The sequence below is a fragment of the Loa loa genome, assembly GCF_000183805.2.
Source record: "Loa loa unplaced genomic scaffold supercont3.21, whole genome shotgun sequence".
NCBI classification, from domain to species: domain Eukaryota; kingdom Metazoa; phylum Nematoda; class Chromadorea; order Rhabditida; family Onchocercidae; genus Loa; species Loa loa.
In genome coordinates, this window is record NW_018108201.1 from 83,659 (window position 1) to 102,592 (window position 18,934).

An 18,934-nucleotide genomic window follows, 5' to 3' on the forward strand; every position below is an offset into this window, starting at 1 on the left:
ATTATTAACGTGCAAGTAAAACTGTATTTTTTGAGTTGAATGGAAGTTTGATATTATAAACAACTGTCTTCCAAGATTTCCGAAAAAAATCTAAAAAAATTGAGATTCTGGTGATTTGATCTGTGGAACTTTTAGTCAATATATACCTATATTTTATATACCATGATGGAAGGAGAAATTTTTATACTTTTCTTCCCAGCACTTTAGATTAAAAGAACAGGAAAATAAGTGGCTGTATTCTCTAAAGAAAATAAAAAATTGCTGAATGTAATAAGACTGAGATCAGTTTTCAAATACACATCAAATTAGGCTACAGACGGATTTCCAAAGGATGCCGGTGTCTGCTGTTGGTTGACATTAGCATTCCATGCTGGATCTGTAGTGCTGCCCATCGATGATAAGTCTGCTTTTTTGCCCAAAGCTAAGAAACCATAAACTGTGCCCGATGCAAAAATCATTCCACTACCAAGTACTGTATTTAGCTCAGTGCACAACAATATTGGCAGCACGCCTATGCTATAAAATTTTAATTGCATGTAAGTTTAGAATAATACACATCAAAAAATGAACGTTCCAGGGAAAAATTAAGGAACAAATATTTCTAAAGAAAGTAATCTTGAAGAAATATAAAGTAACGATTATTCATTTGTATGAGTATTGAGAGGAATCATCCCTATGTATACTAATAACTCTTTTCGCTTAGCCTAAAATCTCTATAAGAGAAATGTCTGAATAAATGATAATCAATGTGTATGAAAATATTAAAAGCTTACATGCAATAAAGAGCTGCTTTCTGCCAGTATTTTCGTGATTCCGAAAACATCGCAATTTTTTCAATGAAATCGATAAACATACAACAAAACGGAGCCTCTAATGCCACCGTTAGTATACCAAATGCTCTGCAATTCAGAATCAGTCAGAAACAACAGCTGCAAAGATCAAATGCTCTGTTAGTATTCAAAGTAGCACTGAGATGTTATCTTAGCTATCATTTATAAATTTTCAAATCAGTTTCGACAATTACATCAGGATCAAACAATGCATAATAAGATCTTCCATTCCTATAATAACTTCCGTTATATATGAAATGATTAATAAATGAAAGTGTAAATAAATATGAGTAACTAACAGCTGTAGTAGAACGGCAATGATACAGGTTGCGGAGAATGAAAGTAACCCAAGTACAGCGAAGAAGATAGCGACAAATCCACCAAGTACTCCAAGTGCTTTCGCTAGAAAACGTACCCACCAAGGAAAAGCAGCATTTGGATCATGCTCTTGCTGCATTTGCGATTGCAATCCAGATGTTGCCGCTCCCATTATATTATGAAGTTACTTTTTGTTAATAAATCTGAAACACACTTTGCAGCCACAAAGTCAAGGTTACTATGCATGCACTGCTCCCACGCACTACAAATTGACTATAAATAAGCCACAATGAGACCTGAGCGCACCTGAGCGGTGAGTGTCTAACTAGTCACCTGATCATTTCAGGCCCCTAAAAAAAGTCAATCTTCGTAAGCAAAATTATATAGTCTGCATGTCAAATCAAAATCAAGCTTTCTACTGAAATGGGATGGAATGTGTAACCAGGTGGGATAAAATAGGAATATATGATATGCAATGATCCCCATACCTAGCACACAACAATGAAATGCGTCACGTTGATCAATTTCCACTTCTGAATCAATGTTTGCTTAAAAAAATCTTACCGATCAATCAATGACATTTCCTAGTTTCAAAAATTTACGTCAAAGAACTTTATCTGACTTATTAATAACATAAGCTATACCGTCGTAGTTAACATCAAATTTATTCAGAACAAATTCCTTCTTTAAATAGTTGCACAATATTGAATAAATAACCATATTTACAACGAATTGTAATCAAGAAAAATTCTCCACTTTAATATTGAAGATTAAAAAATGAGACAAGTGAAAAGTAGGTTCTTAAATACGTTATGTTTGTCTGGACGGGAATAACTCGATTTACGAAAATATATATGGTTCAGAAGCTAGAAGTGTTAAAATCCTGAATCCTGAAATAAGAAAGGATTAAACAAAAAAGTAGGAACGGAATATGGATGTGGAAGAAATAACGTAAGAAACAACATTGGGTCAACTAAATTAAGGCAGAAATATGCGGACTAGACCAGAAACTAGGGATCTGAGCAGGAAACAGAAGGGATAAGTTTGTAAATACAACTCATTAATGTCGAACAAAAAGAATCGCCTCCTAAAATTGAACAATTAATCATATCATACACTAGAAAAAAAAGTTGAAATTTTACATGTAGCTTTTCTATATAGAATACAATCGAAGTATTCCTGCACAAAATACAGAATATTCAAACGTAACATGTATGAGAAATGAGAATGCATAACAAATCCATAAACATAACCGGGTAAACATGTAAATGTTGATGCCCACAAACAAAATGAATAAGTGGAAATGATAAATCAAACTTAAGCTCGAGATCGCTATTATCTATTATTCGGCAACCTATCAGCAGTTTCACTTCCCTTCATTTATTCGAGTTTTTTTCTCAATCACTATCACCAAAAATGTATTACAGTTAGTCATCGGAAACTATGATTGGTTTTTCTCTTCCGCGCTCATAATGTACTTTTCCATCAGTAACAATGAAATCTCAATATTTATCAAAAAATAAACCTTCTTCATAACAATAAACCTTCTTCATTTTCAAATACCATTCACAGTCAACTCAGATATTATTAAATTTTGAAAACAAAGATCTTCAAAACCGTTTGTACCATTTGAAGAATTCGTTTGAGTAATGGCTCCTCAAATTTAAAAATCAAGCTAACTTCCTAGTTGATCTACGGTAGAATCAGTGAACGACTAAGAAAAATTAAGAAGGAAAAGATTAGTAAACGATGTAAACAACCACTTCTTAATAAGTTTAAGATTTTTTTATTATTTGTGGAAAACCAAATGTAGGAAATTCAAATGTCCATCTCAGTGAAGTTCTGGTACCTTTCCATTTATTTAAGATACTTGAGAAACACAAAGAGCAGAAAGATAATAATACAGGAAACAAATCTTACGTCCAAAACAACCAGAAAAATTCGCACATTTTAACCTGAGAAAGAAGTGCTATCGTTGTACGGTAAAATTATGAGCAAGAGAATAGATAGCTGGCCACAAAGCTGGTTCATTCGTCAGGGAGTATTGCTCGGAAACATTGGATAAAACAGTTGTAGCATTACTGGCATCATCATCCGCACCGCTGCTACGTCGGGCTACAGTATTCCTGAAGCAACCAAACAAATTGCGTGCAGCGGTTATCATCCTAAGCTTGATAATAAAAAAATTACAGAACTGAAGTAGATTACATCAGTCAATTCATTTGTGTCAAGCAAATAACTTACAATTAAATATCAAGATCATTTTGGTCATAAGCTAAAGACTGGATAAGACAACTGGCAAAATAACAAACCTTTCTTATCACTTCCTTCAATATAAAAAATGAAGTCAATCTCATTAATTCACCTTTAAATCCAAAAACCCACTAATTCCGGAAAAGTATTACAAAGCTTACGTTTGCGTGTTGTAAATGAGAGGTATCAAGTGTTTCGATGCATCCGCATTTTTTTCTGATGGGTTATGACGCGCTGGTCTTAGGCAAAGCTGAAAGTTTTAAAAACTGGTACAATTAGTGAATGATAAAAACTTTCGTTTTATAATCTTCATATCTCGCCGTCCAGTGCAGCTGGAAAAAAAAAAAAGAAATGCGTCTAAGGAAATGAATGCCCTTCAAGGAGCTAACAAGTTCTTCAATTCAGGAAACTTACTAAAATCAGTACACTGATATTGGTTTGGTCAATAACAATACCAGGTGAAATGCGCGCTCTTGGTACTGATCCCTCCTGGCTCCACATCACCAATTGTATTGACGGACGCCAAGGAGTATCCTCGGTCCAATTCTATTTGAAGGAAAACAATCATTTTTTTTAAATATTACAGTATAAGATGGATTTAAAAAATATTGCTTGAGGGTATGTCTTTTTACAAATGTTTCTCTTGCTAAGTACATTACATGCTATAAAAATATTCTCGTATCCTAAAGATATACTATAGTCTACTGACATTGCAATGAAAAAATATATAATTCACGGAAATAACCAAAAACTATATTGATCAAGATTTTTGAAATGCATGTTACTCCCACAGATGAATACATAATAACTTACCATTTGCACGCTCATTATACGGGCAATGGCCGAGAATGCACCCGGTGCAGCAAGCCTACAGGCATTAGCGAATGCAACTACAGCAATTTCATTCCCCAATCGAGCAACAAATCTCACGAAGTAAAGCTCCGCCGTACGGATATCACTATCAGCCGGAATATCATCACCGTCTAAGAAAACGAGAATTTTGAATTACCATGTAATTAATAATTCCATTAAAACTTCATTTTTTTTACTATATAAGAAATTTTTTGAAGATCCAAATTCCGTTGCGTGGCAAAAACTGCTATAAGGCTAGGAAATGAAAGAATGAGACATCTTACTGAAGCACATTATTCACCCATTTCCTGTTCACAATAATACTAATCGTATAACCTTACTTCTTCAGTTATGAATAAATCAAACAGTTGAAGAAAACTTGCCGAAATCCAACTTCATTTTTAAACTCATCGTTTCTTCATCTAAATAGATATTCATATTGACCAAGAATGGTTCATGTTTCAGGTTCGGTGGTGCAGCACCTAATACCGATAATCGAACACTTTCTGGAGTTGCAATTAATTGTCGAAACTGAATCACTGGATGCGCGCCTGACCCGCGATGCTCTCGACGATATCCTTCTAAGGCTGGACCCAATTTTGACAAGTATGCTAATGCAAACAAATATTGATCGAGAGGACAATTTCCTGCAACGCTCGTTGATTGGTAATACGAGATTTCAGGACATCACATATATTGTAACATACAACAAATCTTAACGACTATATACCAGAAAAAATGGAATAAGACTACTGAAAGTAACCTACCAGACTCATCAGCGGATGTCATGCAATGCAATGAATCGTGGTCCAGCAGAATTGGGGTTTTCGAGCGATAGTCTGACGAATACCGCAAGGAAGAACCAAAGCTATCTATGGGTGGAACAGATAATGACATATGTGACATCGGTGACGAGACAATTCTCGATGCCGGAGAGCGAACCATCTGAAAATAAAAGTTACACGACTAATCAAGCAAATCCAAAGCAAATAAAGTTGAAAAATTATTTTTAAAAAACTACCTAAAAATATTCTTTTACTGTTCCCTTATTTTTTGTTATTTCACCGCAATTTATTTCAAGCTGAACATAATACCGCATCTCAAAAACATAAATACTTATTGAACAACGAATCTCATAAACTGATTACCTGGTGAGATGGTAGCGAGCCAGGCCCAGAACTAGCAGCTATCCAGCCAAAGGCACTAGGCGACTTTTCTTCATTTGTACTTCGCAGTTCTGGACTAAAAAAAGCAGGACAGGCATATATTGATAGAAACGTATGGAGTAGTAAAATTAATGAAGTGTGGATCGATTTAAATCATCACAAATTCTCATAATTTTCTTGTAGAATAAGATTTGGCAAAACCATAACTGAAGAACAGTGCTTTTGCATAAATTTAAGACAAAGAGAAAAAGTGGAAATGTATTTAACGATGACAATCAATAACTGTACACCTTAAGAAATTACTGCAAAACTGGCGCAAACGGAATGCACAATTTGAACCCAGTGAGCAATCACGTAAACCAATCCGAGAATTACCCAATAAAATAAATTCCAAATACACATGACCATATATCAAACGAATTCTGTATTCATTCACTATTGATAATGTGACCTAAAAGAGAACAAGTTATTGCAAAAACCTGATGATTTTTGAGTTAAGAACGAACACCACTAAACTGTTCATCATTTCGTGAAAAAGCTATTCTGTTAGCATATCACTTAAGTTAAAGTTAGGTCTTAAGTTAGATATAATCAAACCTAACTTCGTAAAAATAGCAGTTAATCATATCAAACGTTTAAACTACATGTGATCTAACAGACAACATAGTTCCGGGAATTCTGAAAATTTTATGAACATTTGCCACCATACTTCCATGTCTTCTCCGTATTCTAATCTACAGTAAAATGTGCAAGTAGAGTCGGCAAGAAATGAAAGTCTGGGGATGAAACACGCTTCAGAATGCTCCGAACTTATTAACAAGTGCATACTTGCAAACCCAATGCCAAAGCAGCATCATAGCACATCATCTGACAAAATGCACGTAGCGATTGAAGTCGAATTCGAGTGAATGAATGAAGTGCCGAAAGTGGAGCAACAGAATCAATTAAATATTGTACGAGACCAATAAGGGAACGCTGTTTATTGAATCGTTCTTGAAGGCGAGAAGCCAGTAGTACGTGCGGATTCCACAATCTATAATTATTCTCCGGACAATACACCATTTACAACCTGTCTTTTCACAGTCAACGGAAATAATGATCATTTGACATAAAAGTTTCCAAAGAATCACAAAACACAATGTCAGATTAGCTTTTTGACAGCAAATATGCGAAAATTATACGTTTCGGAATTGGTGAGATCAGCTGTTGTGCGACGTCTTGGTCCAATTCCAAATGTAAGATAAAAATATTGCTTATTGTTTGGAGCTTTTTGTGTCCTCCACGAAAGTATCATCAACATATTACGATTTGAACCGTATGCCAACACAAGTTTATGATAAGTGAATGCCACAACCTATATGAGGAAATTGTAATGATATATATTAATTAAATGAAAATACTCCGCGAGCTAAATGATCCCAGTAACACATCATTCGATATTATTTAATGATTTCGCTTAGAAAGAATAACTAGGAAAGTTATGATGAAAAATAAAAAAGTTGAGACTATCCGAAAAGTACATAACATAAAATTACATCACACGTAATTGAACTTATTAACGTTAAACCATATGAAAAAATACGGCAGCTTACATTGCAGTACTTATTATAGTAATTATAATAAGCAGCCGCAAACTCTTTTACTGGATCAAACATATGCGCAAAAACGATTAAACGATCAATCATATGGGTTGAAACACTTTCTGATGTATTTGGTGATGAAACTCCTCCACTACCATGAATCTCCATAACCGTCGTTTTCGTCTGAATAATTAACTCTACAGAAATGTCATCTATTTAATTATTAGTAAGAAATACCTGAGTGCTATAGCTGCTCAGTTAGACATGTTTTTAGAGTATAAACATCAGTCGATACTTCTTCCAAGCAAAACATTTTTTAGTCATTTCTAATGCAGAGAAAATCATGCAAACCTTTGTGGACTCATAATCAATACGCATAATAGGTTCATAGAAATCAGCAACCAATGGGGTATTAATCAAAGTGCATTCAAATGGCCAAATAACTCGAGTTCTTGTATCCAATCGAAGGCAACAATTAATTACGGATGAAAAGAAATCATCGGATCCTGCGGGTATGGCTTCAGAAAAGCTGGAGAAAAAAAACTTGAGCACTTAAATAAAATTTAGTAACATTAAAATTAAAGTGGATATCTAGCAAAAATAGCAAACGAATATTCACTCTGTTATATGCAAAATTAGACCACCAACTGTCGGTTCCACAGTAAGGGGCTTATACTTCACATTACGGCGATTGAGTTCTTCACAGATCCTCATAAAAGCCAATCGGTCATCCAGAGTTGCAACGGCTGACGTTAGCAGTCTTCTATCACCTAACCAACGGCGACGCTAAAATATAACTTATAAAAGTCCATGTGATTAAAGAAAAAGTTTTCCCTTTCCAAAATTAAATCGTAGTGGCAGTACCTTCGCAGGAGGTTCCAAATCATCGTCATTTCTTGCGCTTGGAAAACTTGATTCCGGTAGCGTTGTTAACAATTGAGAAGGATGCAAGCGCACCATATTTAATTTTCGCTCAACGTTTGACAACAAGTACATGTCAATGTTTACTCCAATTTGTTCGCTAGGAGTAAATGAAACTATCTAAAAGATCAGAAAATTAAATGTGTTAACACATATGGTCATAAGTCTTTTTCATAATGCTCATGGATATGCCTCGATGTGCAATCATGAAATTACAAATAACTCAAAACATCCGTCAATACCAATAATTTTTAAAAGAACAAATGAATATATTTCAAAAGTACAAGCGAAAAGCCGAACATACAAATCCCATATTTTAGTTCTATGAAACATTCCTTCGATGATAAAGTAAATCAATAAAGTAAGCAAATAATTAAACCACATTACACCTGAGAAAAAAAAATTACCAGATAATACATTTCTTCTTTGATAAACTGAAGGCAAATCCGATCAGGAGGTAGTTCGGGCAAACTTGACAGTCGAGTGCAAAACACGTTTTCTGGAACAATCCGGACTGGAAGAGGTGCAACTGCTTTACGATATCGTTCCAGCATTAATAAAATCCTGCAAAAAATAACATCTAATACTTTCTACTTTAGCAGACAAATGAACAAAATTCTAAACCTTGAACTTGATATGCTAAGTAAAGTGCATGCAACTAATAAAATATAAATGATAATACCTTAGCCTATCCATCTTATCTGTGATTGCTTGCAAAGGCACGCGGTCGTCGATGAGCTGTTCTAATTCTCGAAGTTCTGGACAGGGTCCTAAAATTGGGAATCCAAAAATGAAAAATTAGAATTTCTTTATTTATTTAAACGCTCCAAGATATGGAATTTGTGTAAAATCAACAACAAAAAGCACTCTTCCGAAAAAACTTTAAAGACTACCTAATGCTCGCACAATTGCGACCACATTTCCAGAAAAATCATTAATTGATACAACGAGCATTTCATCAGCATGTGACTGGGTCCCTAATAATGGATACGTAAGCGTGGGAGCAGCTCTACCCGTAAGTGATACAATAACAGGTGGTTTCAGCAAACCAAGTCTCTCACGAATACGCAAAAGTCTTTCACGGCAACGGATACCAACTGTTTCCGATAACAAACGATTAACTGATAACCTTCTAAAAAAATGCAGGATTGAAAAATTCGTTGACCAATACTGCGGTCAAAAGTATGATTAAACACTCGATTAAAAACATAGAAGCTTTACAAATGGGTGAAAATTTATCATATTCTTGATCATATAAACTACTGATCTCAAATTGGTGTTGAATTACAAAGAAAACATCGGAACCTACCCACTGCGATCATCTATATACGGCAAGCCTTTGCCTACGGGGAAATGCCGCACACGTAAACCACTATTTCCATTTTCCTTATCGATAAATATCTTAATCCTGTATTGAGAAGTGTACCTAAAAAATATGGAACATAGTTACAATGGATTTAGAAACTGTTCAATGGAATAAAGAGTAATCAAAAATTTAACAATAGTGCAGAAGCAAACAGTAAGCCAACGCAACAGTAAACAAAGTGTTTTAATGAACAGCTTCCCACAAAATAGTCTCATGCTAGGCTGATATCATTGAAAGGACAAAGCAAACCTAGTAAATTTTAAATTCGAAAACATAAGCAAGTACCTGCTATGTGTTCTCTTTAACCAATAAGCCAATGTAAGAATCCCGATATTCCGATCATACCGTTCAATAACTGCATACTGACACATTTCACCACTAAACACTTGGGTTGCCTGGCAAAATAGCACATCCAGTTGTAACGTTTGTGCAAATGAATGGAGCAAATTATATACTTCTTCAAGTGGCTGGAAAAAATATGCAACGGATATACGAATTAAAATGAACAATTAATTTAAATCTCTTACATGCGGTATGAATTAGGCCAAGGAACTGAACACAGCGGAGACTCTTTTAAAAAAATAAACGAAAAATAAAAAAAAATTCTATTACTTCGCATGTTCAAGCTCTAGGTATTTTTAAATTTTGCATATAAATTGATTAATACCAATGAGATTTTTCTGACCGCAAGGATTTTCTTTAGAATCATTCTACACATGGAAATCAACACAACTATTAATTCATATCTCTACAAGCGTTTGTTAATAAAAATCAAAAAGTTCATAATTATGTACTGGAAATAAATAATGATGGAAAGCAAAATTTAGTTCAAATTCACAACAGTACCAACCTCCAAGCTTTTATCCATTCTCAACTGCAAAACATTATGAAGCATATTAACTTGTAGCGGATGGACCAGTTTAGTTCCAAAACCAATTTCATAATCCTCAACTAATATTCTGATGTTCAACAAAGTCCATTTTGTAGTTGGCCGCTCACCCAACAAAGTTAATGACACTTCAAATTCGCCATTAACAGTCATCGTTGCCTACAAAATTTCTCAAGGTCTTTCGCAGAACTTTCTGCACAGTTGACTTTGTTTTTGAACATTTGATATCATTTTCTACAGAAAGATTACGCAGATCATTCTGAGTTGTTTCATGAGGACATTTCGCACATGGTCTCATGTTGCAACTCCTGGATTTATACTGGTTTTCGTACTCCACATTCGAAATAAACCTTAAAACTTACCATTCCATTTCTAATCACTGTTTTCGATATGCGAGGTGAAAGTTTTGTCCCATAACTCGAAAGGCGATACTGTATGACTTGATTGAGTCGAGCTAAAACACATGCTTCTTCTCGTGGCGTTATCGGTGGATCGGGGATGAAACGATTCTGCAGGAAGATTCGACATAAGTTTCTGGTAACGATTTTTGTATTATATAAAAATTTGAAAAAGCTATACTTTTCAGCTATTTAAAAGAACAAATCATGAACTGGACTCAATGTAATGAAATATTATTTTCAACAAAATATCCCCGCAAAAAATCAAAAACTACCTTGCTCTACAGAGTTTCTGAATGCATCCACAAAAATTATTACCTTTATACACAATGGAAGCCGTGGAAATGTCCCAACTGTGAGAACATCAACAGCTAAAGCCACTTGAAAGATTGGTAACCTGGATAAAAAGAACCATAAACACATACAGTAGTTATTTTTATGAGGTTAGTTTTGATTTCACGAAATATTCTACGAAATTTATGTTTCCATACTCCTTTTTCTCCAAATTTTACTTACATATTCATATTTTTCTCATCATTCGAGCACTTAAGCAAGTTGACAAATTTTGAAAAAATGCTTTCATCGCAAAAGTAGCCAGAAATGTGAAGCAAAACATCGTAGGACAAGAAGCAGTATCCATCTTATATCACAGTCTGGCCAGTAGCTTTCAAATTTATTTTTCAAAATCAAACCAACCTCGCGAAAACAAGTTCCTCTCGTGCTAACTGTACCAGGCGATCAGCTGTATCCACGAAATATTGTGACTGCTGATCCAAGAAGTAACAAATCGACTGAAAAAAACACGAATAATAGCATGGAGAAAAAAACTTCTTTTCCACAAGAAACATTATTTGTGAACTATATGCGTCAATTAATAAAGCAATACTTACAGCACATGATTCAAACTTCTTCGACGATTTGACCCATTTCACTACTGCGAGAAGTTTGATAAAAAGTACACGTGTCGAATGTGCAAACTGTACAATGCTAATTTTTCTATCCGAATCGAGCTTTTTCGGCAGTCTGAAGTGTCAAAAAGTTGTGACCACAGCTTTACTTTTCTCTCCGTTAAAAAAAAAAGAGAAATACGAAATTATTTTGCCTAATCCGCACCGAAAAACACGCACCTCATAACGCGCAGCTTGCACGCACGTCATAACGCGCAGCTTGCATAAAAATGCATTCTTGACCAAATTCTTATACATTATTCGGCACGTTATGTGTTACAGCGATCTTTGAAATCAGTAAGCTAATATCATATTTGAACTAAACAGAAAATTTGTATTAAGAAAAATTTCGCCATCAACTGGAATTAACCAAACAACTTGAAATCCGATAGTAGCTTACAATTCGGAGAGAACGGTAAGTTCATGAAAGATTTGCTGTATGGCGAATTCAATCAGATATCCTAAAGGAATCACCGGTGGGCCGCACTTTTCCGGTACAGTTGGCAATATCGGTTTCATATATTCTTCATCGTCCATTTCGTTTTTCACCCTCTGATTTCGCTGAAACAGAACTGTTTCTTTGAATTATTGTAAAATCCGTTTCACAATTATCTCTTTTCATCCAATTATTTCTTCTCATCCAATTACTTCGCAATTTCCTTTTGAACAACATGCAATATGTAACATTCTTTCAGTATTCTCTAACTAGCAAAAAAAAAAACCATAAATCCAGGTTAAAAAAAAATATATAAATGATTAAAGATCTCTAAGGAAAAGTTTTTCTAAATAAAAAGAAATAAATAAAAACAAATTCTTGGAGATTTTTAGGTTATGATATGCTATTCTTACTAAATTTGTTAATTCTAAGTATTTTTTTGCATCGGATAAAATTTATTTTTATACATTCCAAACAAAAATTCCTAGAAAAAAAAGGAAATTATATACACTTTTACTGTAACATGGGAAAGCGAACGTTTTGCAATTTTTGATAGCCCTCAACATTCTCCTATTTAAATTAGATAGGATATCGCATCGCAGCGTGAAATAAATTGTTGCACTACTCAGAGCACGCCAAAGCTGATTTTCCAGCGTTGAGAAGAGAGAGGACTTATTGGCACGAGTGATCAAAATCAGTAACAGCTTCCTGAAGCGATCGGTTCACAAGGAATGACCAATACGAGAAACTTTCTATAACTGAAAATTCAATTACGATATGAAGCCTAACTTTCCAGTACGAAAAGTCACTAATTCCCAAATGAAAATTAGAAGTATTATGTGGTCGATAAAGGCAACCAAAGGAATAATGCCTTGAAATATTTCTTTTTAGAATTTTATTATTTGAAAGTTCTTGCGACTATACCTTATGGATACACTTCATAGGGTCGCAGACCAAATGAGGTGCTGTAAAATTATTTCTCCAAAGTTTTCTATCTACTTTATGGATTAATTCCACTACAGAAAGTGAAAGAATAAATCACATTGGACCTTATGGAAACATTTCATAGGATCACGGATCAAGCAGGTTAAAGTCATTCTTTCGAAATTACCCTATTTACTTTATTAATCAGTGTAGGTTTTTCAATCAAACTGGCACTTTATGTACCTCAAGTGGTGTTTGGAAAAGAAACGTAAGGGGAGAAATACGAAATTTAGTCGGAATTAAATACTGATGTTACGTTGTACATGACTTTTCTGTGTCAATTTTACGTAATAGCAATTGTCAATTCCGTGCTGATAGTGCAAGTGATGGGTGTGATTTGGCCCATATCTACTCACCTGGTTTTGTCCCTCCCCTGAAGAAAGGAATGATTTAGATAGGAGAGCACGGGAGAGCACCCGACAAGCATAGGGCCAAATACAACGCCGCCAACGGCAATTAGCCAATGGTATAGCGCTGCAACAGTATGAGCCATTTAGGTTTGAACTAAAATAGCCAAAAATCAACAAATGTCCGTTGCAAATTTCCTTATTATTTTGCAACTTCTCCTTTTCTTCGTACTATTTTTTTTTATTTTTCGTCTGTTATGCACACGTCAACACATTTTATTAGAATAAGGGAGTGGATAGACAGATAGTTTGAATAGAGAAAGAACTGAACTGTCTAACACAATTTTATCCATAAAATATTTAGCATTTATTCCTTTTTTTACTAATTGGCTTTTTCTTTTCCCTCTCTATCATTAGCACTATGCATCGATTTTGTTATCATATCTAGTATGCTCAAGAGCAACTTGTACTCAAACCTGCTGGAACATAGCAATATAGCGGAAAGTTGGAGAGAATTGAAAAAGGTTAGAGTACAAAGATGTGAAAGGCAATATAGCGGAGTATATAAGGGGAGCTGAAGAAGTGGCACAATTCAGTTTGTGGTGGCGGAGAGCTGCTCCATTATTAGAATGAATGTGTGAGGGGCGTACGTGACGTGCTGCATGATTAGGCGATGTGTGTTGACGTGACGTGGTTTACGTGTTATTGATTCTTACATTCTTGTTCTCTTTCATTATCCTGTTTTTCTCTTTTGTCTCTTTGAAAATGTGACCAACCGTAGTCAAATTTCGTCTGCATTGTTGTGGGGTGTGGAGTTTGTTATTATTTCGCTACTGTCGGATTTTTTCTTTTTTTTTTGTGATTTTGTGGAGAAAAAAAGATGGAGGGAAAGATAGAGAAGTAGTTGGTAGAGAATGAAAATAGTTCGAAAGAAAATGTATTGCTTTTTTTGGTGTGGTGGTGGTGGTTGTGGAACGAAGGGAATACGGTGCTGATAAAGAGCTGATTCAGCTGACAGCTAATTAGGAGGAGGAGGAAGAGAACGGCGACGACGACGAAGCGAAAAATTTGGAACGGTGGTTTTGTGGGGATGTGAAGTGTGGAAGGATGACAATTGTCGTTTTCCTCATCGATTCCAGTGCCTCAATGGCCCAAAAGACTTATCAGGGCACCGCGATGCTGGATGTAGCTCGGTCCATCGTTGAATTGATCCTCAAGGTAATTCCCTCCCTGTTGTTTTCTCATCATTTCTCACGGTTGCAATTCAAACTCTCACATAACGGGGTACTTTCTAAACTTTCTGGAATGTTCTTATATGTTTTACAACGAATATGCTGGCTTGGGGAGCATTATTTGCTGCTTGAAAAATTTCAGACTTTTCTTTTCGAATTCGATCTTTTTTTCAACTTCTGCTTTTCCGAACAATATTAGTAATTGGAATTCTTGTAACATTTTTTACCTTTCCATTACTTTGCTATTTAAAGTAAAGAGAACAGAACTATTGCAGCAACGGGTACGTGATGCAAGTGCACGTGGTGATCGATATATGCTGATGTCGTTCGAAGATTTTCCTATGAATGTAAAGGTTCGTGAAAACTGGACTGACAGTGGTGGTGATGATGTAAATCCTCAAGTGGCAGCATTGTTTCTGGATTGAAAATGAGAGTGCGGTGTGGGAAAAAAGTTTCAGGAAACTGTGGAGAGAAAGGGAGAAAGAGGAAGGAGAAGCGCCAAAAGACATCATCAAGAATGGCACACAATTCTTGCATTTTAAATGAAAAATTAAAAAAGGAAAACAGTTATATGAAGTTGAAATCCTCATATCTCGTAGGCTGATCGTAAAAATTCATAAAAATAAAATTATGAATAAAATAAGCCTGAACCGCTGCCACCGTCATTAGAGATTCCGGAGCAGTGTGTTCGCCAGTTTTGAGCTCGTCCGAAGAGTTCATTGAAAAGCTGCCTGCTTCGGAGTGGAAAGTACCATCGGACGCATGGAGCGATCATTGGACTGTGTTTAAGGGGAAAAGTTCCAAGTTGTGATGCTGAATCCACATGGCTACAGATAACTGCAGCTGTACTATTTATGGGATTCGTAGTCTGATCAGTGCAGCCGAAGTTCCGAACAAGATTTAACCGGATTTAAAATTGAAGGAAATTTTTTACAATTCGCAAATTTTTGGAGCGTAGTAAAGTTTGAAGCGTAATGTCATGCGGTTGTGTATACCCATCCTTGCTGATGTCTTTGGGTTTGGTCGATTCAGTTAAGCAAGAACTGTGAAGTGCAAGGCAGTCATTGGGGCGCTTCTCCCATTCCCACGGTCAGGGGAAGAGAAATGTTATCACCTATGATAGAAAGTATGAACAAAATTAGGGAAGACTGATGTGAAACACATAGGGAAGCGAAAAGGCTAGATTGGTTGTAAGGATTGGTGGGATTTCGTGGTTTGAAAGTAGAATTGAGTTGGAAGGAAATGAATGAGGAGAGAATTCAGGATAAGAACAAAGTGTTAGTGGTATTGTGACTCTCTAACGCTACCGCCAGCGAGTACTGGTGAACGGTATGCAATTGCTTCACAAATATGCACATATTTTGTGATGAAATATGTTTACTCAACGAATAAGAACGATTACAAAGGATGCACTGCTGGAATCTAACACTCTCATCTTTATTTACTGAACAAATGACCTACAATTTTTGAATAATCCGTGGAAGTATGGACCTACAGAAATCATTGGAACACATTCGGTCTATTGTTAGATAAGCGTGGAAGGAAATGGGGATTCATTCACCATCTTATTGAAAAGATTAAAAGGGAGTAGCACATCGGCACTGATATTTTTATGGTTGCTGTTGGAATTATCACTGCTCTATAAATTCTTCATTGAAAGAAAGGTTTAGGAGTTCCGAATTTTAAAATGGGTGGACGAACCACCCCTGATTTTTGTTAAACGTGGTTCCAGTTGAGTCGAAATACACCAATCAGAGCCGGTTGACCTGAAAGGTGTGCGAATCTTGTGGAAGGAATCGGTGCTGCTCTAGAAATAGCAGTTGTTCCATTTAACTCTATTGTAGCTATGTAAGACTACATTGTGAACTGTGGCTGCGATAGATATATAACAAGAAAGGGATTGGTTTGCAAAAGTACAGGGCAAGAGAGAGTGGGAAATCAGTGGTTTAAAATTTTTAAAACAAATGATACTGTGAAGAAATCTCATTCCAAAATTCCCAGGTGCCAGTGGTCGGGATTTTCAAGTTTTATTTCTTCATTATCATTCACTCAAAACTTATCCGGAGTTTACGTGGTATATATTAAATATATTCGATGTATGCATAGCACAGCCAAGTTATGGATGAAATGGCATATTTCGCTAAACAAGCATATACAATGAAGGGTTTTTAATTGAACAACGGCAGCCTAGAGCAAGCAAACAGTGCTATTTATTTTAATTAGGATGTACGTTTATTGTAAGTTATTGATTATGCGTTATTTATGAATTTTTGTTTTAGGCGGGATGGCGAGAAAGCCAAAGTGTCTTCCAGGAACAATTAAAAATGCTGAAACCGCATGGTCTGACGTCTTTTGGTACTGCTTTAGGCTCAGCATTAAGGTATTTATTAGGATCAGACATTTGAAGTGATTATCAATATACTTGTTTATTTAGGTTTCCATGATTGAAGGCTGCAGTCTTGCAGTTACATAGTGAGTGATTTGTTGGTCAGAATACAAATTGTTTGATTAATGTTAACTGATATAACTTCGAACTTGACTGTGTATTGTTTCAAATTCTTAATTTTTGTTCAAGATTTGTGAATGTGAATAGACTGCAAACCGGTATTGATAATTTTGGTGCTGGTCGTTATCCATTTTATATCGAACCAGTTGTTATAATTAGTATAACTGATGGTAACTGTTTGACATGTCCTCAGTTTGGAACTGTTAATGAGGTAAGGCTTCGTCATTGGATAATTTTTTTTTAAGTTTGCGCTACATGGTTATAATGAGGTGATAGGGTAGGATGGCTAAGCTTATAGATTTTTTTTTAATCATATGCACCAAATACAACAGCTCTGTTCATTGTTTAATGAGAAATGTCGTGGTTTTGGCACAATTTGCAGTCTGCAGATAGGGTAAAAGTTTCTTACTGCCTATATTCAATGATTGATTTTATAAATATGATTTAGGAGTAGAGGAAATTTCAGCATGAGATGAAATATGTACAATACTAATGTATTAATTGATCGTTTTGTTCCAGATCAAAGTTGCTAAGCCTGCAGCAATTGGTAACGAACTGATTGAAGAGCCGTTTAGATGGGATCAACGTCTCTATTCAATAGTGTTGCGTCTCAGTGGTAATACTCCTGTGGGAAAAGTTTCGCCTGGAATGAATATACCTTCCGATAATAGTCCTATCGATGCGATGTGTATTGCAACCGGAGGTAAGTAGTCATTATTCAGAAGGCAATTTCTTTGTTATTTATAGTAAAAGGCGGTTTTAATAATTCCTTTATTTCCTTTGTGTGGTCAATTCCCAACTTTCGTTTGAAATTTGATTCTCTGTTTTGTTTTATTTGTTTTCATATGGATTATTTTTAGTACTTGTAATTTATAGTAGACCTTTTTTCTTATCAGCAGCAATATTTATGGATAATTTTAGGACGGTCATATTGCGTGTCGTCGCACAAGATGCTGGCTGTGTGTGTTGAATCGGTCGTTCAGAAACTGCAGCAACAGGGAATCGTTTTGCGTTTCGAGAAATATGGACCAGATCCAATATTGAATCCCGGTATTTTTCGAAATTTTCGGAGATTTTATTTTTTGAATTTCAATATATGGGCCTAAAGAAATGTTTGCCTCATAAATTCACTCGGATTCTACTCCATAAGTTAAATAATGTTTTTTTTTCTTTTTCAGATCGAACAAACGGTGTTGTTGAAAACGGAAATTCGAAAAAAAATGGTGAATTAGCATCTGTTGGTGGTAAATCATTTAATTCAGATAATTGGCATAATGTTACTTGTACCGTTTACTCACGTGCTTCTCGATCATATCCCGGTCACTGGCCTATTCCAGAGGCGTTTTGGCCTGATCGCAGCATGTAATTTTTTCTTCCTTAATTTGCAATCACAAAGCATATATGTATATACTGTTGTATGTTCGCATTTTGAGAGCAGAATTCAAGATGCGTTGTATCCCTTTTTCAACCATTAGTTGAATTTAGTTCTGACTTTTTTCTGCTAATACTTTCGGTTGCAGGATAAGTTTACCACCACGAAAAGCTCATCCTGTGATCTCATTTCGTTGTGAATCTTGTGAACCTCTTGTTTGTCAGGATTTCCCATTTGATAAATATGAGCTTGAACCTTCACCTTTAACGAAGTTTATATTAGAGCGTAAACAACCTGGAGTCTGTTGGCAGGTATAATTTTGCTTTTTCCCGCTTCGAATCTTTATTTTCATTTCGAGAAATTTTATTTATTTCTGTCGCAAATCTTCGAATAAACACTATAATCATTACTCAATCACATTAAAATATTACAAATTTATTCTAATTTTCATACTTTGTTTCTAATCTTCCATCCTTTCCTTTAGGACCACTTTTTGAAGTGCTTATCTTTTACGTTAAGATTATCTTCTGATGTGAA

The 18,934-nt window shown here is 35.3% G+C and overlaps 3 protein-coding genes across 3 annotated transcripts in view; 1 reads left to right on the forward strand and 2 right to left on the reverse strand.

Moving 5' to 3' along the window:
• Nucleotides 1-151: 151 nt before the first annotated feature.
• Nucleotides 152-1,358, reverse strand: LOAG_00582 (hypothetical protein). The gene is made up of 3 exons (XM_003136122.2): nucleotides 1,130-1,358; nucleotides 774-899; nucleotides 152-516 (listed from the first exon to the last, which is right to left on the reverse strand). The coding sequence occupies exons 1-3, from the start codon at nucleotides 1,318-1,320 to the stop codon at nucleotides 306-308; spliced, it is 528 nt and encodes a 175-aa protein (XP_003136170.1). The 5' UTR covers nucleotides 1,321-1,358; the 3' UTR covers nucleotides 152-305.
• Nucleotides 1,359-2,960: 1,602 nt separating this feature from the next.
• On the reverse strand, nucleotides 2,961-12,623 carry LOAG_00583 (mediator complex subunit rgr-1). Its single transcript, XM_020445482.1, has 26 exons — nucleotides 12,494-12,623; nucleotides 11,921-12,081; nucleotides 11,464-11,596; nucleotides 11,270-11,364; nucleotides 10,892-10,970; nucleotides 10,538-10,684; nucleotides 10,137-10,334; nucleotides 9,572-9,753; nucleotides 9,230-9,346; nucleotides 8,814-9,052; nucleotides 8,603-8,690; nucleotides 8,328-8,484; nucleotides 7,864-8,040; nucleotides 7,619-7,785; nucleotides 7,351-7,528; nucleotides 7,012-7,182; nucleotides 6,601-6,773; nucleotides 6,248-6,452; nucleotides 5,710-5,870; nucleotides 5,402-5,495; nucleotides 5,021-5,198; nucleotides 4,637-4,900; nucleotides 4,215-4,384; nucleotides 3,816-3,947; nucleotides 3,563-3,651; nucleotides 2,961-3,274 (listed from the first exon to the last, which is right to left on the reverse strand). The coding sequence occupies exons 2-26, from the start codon at nucleotides 12,055-12,057 to the stop codon at nucleotides 3,118-3,120; spliced, it is 3,888 nt and encodes a 1,295-aa protein (XP_020304064.1). The 5' UTR covers nucleotides 12,058-12,081; nucleotides 12,494-12,623; the 3' UTR covers nucleotides 2,961-3,117.
• Nucleotides 12,624-14,394: 1,771 nt separating this feature from the next.
• LOAG_16810 (hypothetical protein) overlaps nucleotides 14,395-18,934 on the forward strand; it is a gene marked incomplete at both ends in the record, with an annotated part of 8,086 nt that continues 3,546 nt past the window's right edge. Inside the window, 8 exons of the mRNA XM_020449469.1 lie at nucleotides 14,395-14,505; nucleotides 14,795-14,872; nucleotides 16,799-16,899; nucleotides 17,095-17,236; nucleotides 17,545-17,728; nucleotides 17,947-18,075; nucleotides 18,204-18,387; nucleotides 18,546-18,708. Coding sequence (XP_020306987.1) covers nucleotides 14,395-14,505; nucleotides 14,795-14,872; nucleotides 16,799-16,899; nucleotides 17,095-17,236; nucleotides 17,545-17,728; nucleotides 17,947-18,075; nucleotides 18,204-18,387; nucleotides 18,546-18,708 — 1,092 coding nt within the window. The remainder of the gene's footprint in view (nucleotides 14,506-14,794; nucleotides 14,873-16,798; nucleotides 16,900-17,094; nucleotides 17,237-17,544; nucleotides 17,729-17,946; nucleotides 18,076-18,203; nucleotides 18,388-18,545; nucleotides 18,709-18,934) is intronic.